The sequence below is a fragment of the Amblyomma americanum genome, chromosome 10, assembly GCF_052857255.1.
Source record: "Amblyomma americanum isolate KBUSLIRL-KWMA chromosome 10, ASM5285725v1, whole genome shotgun sequence".
NCBI classification, from domain to species: Eukaryota; Metazoa; Arthropoda; class Arachnida; order Ixodida; family Ixodidae; genus Amblyomma; species Amblyomma americanum.
In genome coordinates, this window is record NC_135506.1 from 111,202,370 (window position 1) to 111,207,340 (window position 4,971).

A 4,971-nucleotide genomic window follows, 5' to 3' on the forward strand; every position below is an offset into this window, starting at 1 on the left:
ATGAGCTGTGCTTGAAGCTGAAATGAGAAAAAAGGGAGGAGAAAGAGAAGGGAGGAAGGCGGATGGAAAAATAACTTGCCACCGATGAGAGCTGAGGCCACAACCTCCACATTATGCATGTGTTGTACATGAATTGTGCTATTATGACGGCTATCAATATCCGTCTTCTCGTAACATTTTTTTTTCAACTTCCAGGTTTCAGGGTTTCCAGACACCATTGGCTGCATTGACGGGAGCTATATTCCTGTTAGGTGCCCTGCTGGTAAGGTGCGGTCAGTGTACGTGAATAGGCACCATTACCCATCCTTGACGCTGCAGGGGATATGTGATAACCGGAAGAGGTTCCTTGATGCCAGCACTGGTGCACCTAGTAAAATTCACGACTCCAGGATCTTTCGGCTCTCAAACATTTCGAAGAAATTGCCTCAACTCTGTGCTGGAAAATACCAAATACTTGGGGACGCTGCATACCAATCTCGAGAGTTTTTGATGACTCCCATTCGAGACTATGGAAGCCTGGGTGCCTCTGACAAGGCATTTAACACCAAACTTTCAGCTACCCGTGTGCTAATTGAAAACGCATTTGGGGAATTAAAGGGTAGATTTAGGCAGCTACAGCGTTTGGACCTCATGACTGTAGACAACATGTCAAAATTTATTCTCTCTTGTTGTGTCCTTCACAACATCTGCATCGACAACGGGGATTCATATCATAGTCCACTTCAGGACATGCGTTTGAGCTCCCAGGTTAACAATGATCAGAGCCCTACTGTAGATGAAGTCTGCAGTGGAATATCTAGAGAAGAGAGCCTTTTACGGGCACTTGCAGAAAAACGAGAAAAAATTAAGTCCAAGATTGGACTGAAGAGGAGGTACCCACAAAGCCTGTAGTGATGCAAACACAGGGCTAAACATATGTTCAGAGCAATGCTTCGTGAATACTATGCACAGAAACGTTTTGTCTTGCGCAAAATAAACACTCATAACAACATGTTCATCCAAAGTGCACTGTTTTATTGCTTGAGCCCCAAGGCCTCGCGGATGAGCTGAAGTTTATCTTCGTGCATCTTGCGCCGTTCCTGTCAGTCTTGAATGCGCTCAGCTCGCCGCTCAGCACGCCTGTTCTCTTTTTCTTCTTCTTGCTTTTCCCTGTGAGCTGTTCGCTCTGCGCTTATAGCCCTGATTTGATCCAAAAAAAAAATTGCATCTGCTGCATACGACTAGTACTGGCACGGCATTTCCTTTTCTTCACCTCTGTTGACATTTTCATAGTTTCATCATTTTCTGAATTGCTCGACAGAGTACTGGGCATTTCAGGCATAGGGGAAATTAGATCAGCTGAGCTGTCAGAGCTTGATGGTGTTGACTTGTGGGTCACTCCAAAAGAGTCCCTTTGAATTTCTGGCTCGAGACTGTCATCAATGCTTTGGATTTTTCGCATATCGTCAAATGGGACAGGATGAGGTGAAGCACCTGATTTGTTGTTGTCACTTGCCCTTTTCTTCTGCCTCATTACTGTTTTATAGCGATTTTCACACTGCTGTGGCGTTTTGTTACATCCAAGAACCTCAGCCAAATCCTGTGAAACCTGCTTGAAAAGCATCTTTTTGTTTTTAAACTTTTTGAATGGGCCCACCTGCGGAAAGTATTTGTAATAGTAATCTAATAGCAGTTTGGTTTCTCCTGGTGTCCATTCGGGAGCTGAAAAATAAATGCGGATACTTTACTAAAAGCGTCGAATTCGTCAAGAAATGCAGGCAGCAGAAGTTCGACACTAAATACAAAAACAGCGCTGAGACAGGGGACAACTGGGGAGGAGAGGCGCTGTCGCACTCCTCTTGCAGCACTGTTTTTGTATTCAAAGATGTACCAACAGCTCAACTTTCCGTTTTACAAGCTCACCTCCGCCGCCTCTTTTCACTTTTGGCGCTGGCTGCGGTCCCCTCTCGCCCACGTCCGACGCAGCGGTGTTCTCTGCAAGTGAACATAAAAGTTGCAACTGTAAAAACTGTACCGAGGTGCCTAATCTGTGCGACCTGAAATGGTAAGGTCTTTTTTTCTTCTTCAGGTTACTAAGCGCCTGATGTTTGCGACGGACGAAGCATGTCATGAGCCCTTGCCACGGGCAAAAATAAAGAGGCTTGCTTTGATTGGTCAGATGCTGCACAGCAAAACAGGCATATACAGTAATCTGAAGGCATCAACAGACAGAAGTGACGGTAAACCGCAGATGACAAAAAGCAAGAAGGTGCGGCATCATGACCAGTAATGTTACAGTACGAATATTAACGGCTGCGTTCTCGCCCGTTGTTGCATCACACGCAGCGATGTCCCCGGCCGTTATCCTAATACTCCATTCGCCGCAAAAAATGGCAATAAAAGAAATCAATTGAAATAATCCTCAAATATGCCCCCATGCATAGTAGTTATTGTCGCTTACCATCGGGTATCTCTCCAACGTTCTCAAGAGTGGCCAAGGCATCGACGACAGCTGTGGTGAGCACAAAATGATATTGACGCTGCTATCTTTCACAGCTTATTTCTGAGAGAGACGACGCTTACCTGGTGCTGCGGGTAGCGGTGATTCCTCTATCATGGTCATGAACAGCCGTTGTGCTCCTTCACCCATCGTCATGCTAAACGCAGCGACGAACGAAAGGCCGGCGCAGAATATGCTGCGTGCGCGAGACGGGATGCAGGCGGCAACGCCAGCGCGGGAAAAGTTTGGTCACGTGATTCATGGCGTCACATCCTCCTCATCGCTGCGTTGCCCCCGGAACAGCGTGAATTAGAGATGGGCAAAACGGCTCACTTCAGTGAGCGGCTCAGAACGGCTCCGCTCACTGAAGTGAGCCGGACCATTTGAACGGCTCACCCGCTCACTTGGGTCGCTCAGAAAAGAGCCGGGTCTTTTGAGCAACTCCTTTACCGCCAGTGTCAAACTTCAGGCCTGTACGTGGCTACCTTCATTGGTTATCGAAACTTAGGACGGGCTTCGAAATACGGCCGCTCTAACTTCTTTGTTTATAAAACGTACAAAAACGCAAGCAAATACATTACAAATCACAAGTCGATATTGCCTAGTTTAGCTAGAGGCTCCGTGCAGTGGCTTGTAATTCTGCAAATATACCTAGGCTTTAACACGTGGGTCGATAAGTAAGGTCTTGTAGTGTATGTTCTCTGTGTGAGAATTACCTTTTTTTACTTACAGTTAGTTCGGCCGTCTGTGTGAGATCTGCTTCTGTAACTCAGTTTGCTTTCGCTGGGTCTTCTGCCTGGTACGATTTGCGCGCCATCTGTTAGCAGTGCGAGAAAGCTGGTTTGTCGTTCAGTTAGCCGTGTCGAACCGTCCGTCAGAGCTGCTGGGTTAGAGTGCCTCGATGCGCGGCGCGCGCATCGAGGCACTAGGAACAGTGGCAGGCAAGCAAACACTCCTTGGCTTTGTATACCTGTAAACAGGGGTTAATGCCAAAGAGGAAAGCAGGAAAATGTTAGAATGTATTGCAAGCGACATTGATGAGCTAGGAGGACAGGGCGAGATAATTATATTAGGCGACATGAATGCACACATAGAAGACCTGGATGGGTACACGGATTCGACAGGAAGCATGCTGCAGGACATGTGTGACAGGCATGATTTAGTTGTATGCAACAGCACCGAGAAGTGTGAAGGGCTCATAACATGGGAGGCGGGGAGTCTGCACTCGACAATAGATTATGCACTAATGTCACAGAGGATGTATAACAGATTAGGGGTAATGAGCATAGATGAAGATGGTTCCAGAAGTCTAGGTAGTGACCACAAGCGTATCAAGTTGAGCTTCAGAAGAAAAAGCAATGTAGGACTGAATCAAGATAAACAATCAGGGGGAAATTTTGCTCAGAAAAGCAATTGGAAGTAGCAGCCAAACAAATCGAGAAAGTAATTTTTGAGGATAGTGAAACAGAATGGACTTATACCAAATTAACTCGATTACTTGAGCTAGAGCTAGCTAAGGTGCGAGTAAAGCTAAAAGGGAAAAGATGCAAACCCAAGAGTTGGTGGGATGAGGAGGTCAAGAGGGCAATAGAAAAGCGCAAGGAAGCATCCAGGGAACACAGATATTCCAAGAAGAGGGGGGAACCAAAACCCGAAGTAGACAGAAAATGGGATACCTTCATAAAGTGTAGAAGGGACGCATCCTATTTGATTAATGAGAAAATTAGAAGAAAGGGTGCCCAATGGATGTCAAAAGTAAATAAAAAGGATAGAAAAGCAGCCCAAAAATTCTGGAAACATCTAAATGCAATGAGTAATAAAACTAGGCTAGAACAAAGGTTTATTGTTACAGATGAGGGTATTCGACTAGAAGGGGATGAAGCAATAAAACACATAGGAACAAGGATGACGGAAAAATTTTCAGCAAAGCACGTGGTACATAATTTATCGAAGGAGGATAGACCGGTTACAGCAATAGCTTCACTTGAGCAAGGAGAGTGGGAAAGGGCAGAGAAGAAGGTTCCTAGTGGCACATCAACAGGACCAGATGGTATCCCGATTATGTTGATAAAGAAGTTAGGACCAAAATCCAAGCAAACATTAATACAGGTAGTGAACAAAATGATAATGGATGAGAAAGTCCCCGATGAATGGCGATTAAGTAGAATGAACATGATATATAAGGGAAAGGGGGACAAAGCAGATGTAAGTAACTCTCGCCCCATAACAGTGACGTCTGTGGTTTACAGGGTGGTGATGCAAATTATAAAGGATAGACTGCAGGCTTGGGTGGAGAACGAGGGGGTGCTAGGGGAACTACAGAATGGGTTCCGGAAACAAAGGAGGTTGGAGGACAATCTATTTTCATTGACACAGTGTATAGAAATTGCGGAAAAGGAACATAGGCCCTTATTGCTAGCATTTCTGGATATTAGGGGAGCCTATGACAACGTTACTCAGGAGCATTTGTGGGACATATTGGGCACATTGGA

General features: G+C 45.6%; 1 protein-coding gene across 1 annotated transcript; it reads right to left on the reverse strand.

The window, feature by feature from the left end:
* Window positions 1-1,103: 1,103 nt before the first annotated feature.
* Window positions 1,104-2,710, reverse strand: LOC144106933 (uncharacterized). Its single transcript, XM_077639895.1, has 4 exons — window positions 2,563-2,710; window positions 2,441-2,491; window positions 1,903-1,974; window positions 1,104-1,701 (listed from the first exon to the last, which is right to left on the reverse strand). The coding sequence occupies exons 1-4, from the start codon at window positions 2,633-2,635 to the stop codon at window positions 1,172-1,174; spliced, it is 726 nt and encodes a 241-aa protein (XP_077496021.1). The 5' UTR covers window positions 2,636-2,710; the 3' UTR covers window positions 1,104-1,171.
* Window positions 2,711-4,971: the final 2,261 nt, after the last annotated feature.

Bases quoted from the DNA above. Each gene is read 5' to 3' on its own strand.
- LOC144106933 (XM_077639895.1), bottom strand. From the start codon at position 2,635: ATGACGATGGGTGAAGGAGCACAACGGCTGTTCATGACCATGATAGAG. The intron at 1,975-2,440 runs GTAAGCGACAAT...GTTCACTTGCAG, and splicing joins CGTTGGAGAGATACCCGATG to AGAACACCGCTGCGTCGGAC. The intron at 1,702-1,902 runs GTGAGCTTGTAA...TTTATTTTTCAG, and splicing joins AGTGAAAAGAGGCGGCGGAG to CTCCCGAATGGACACCAGGA.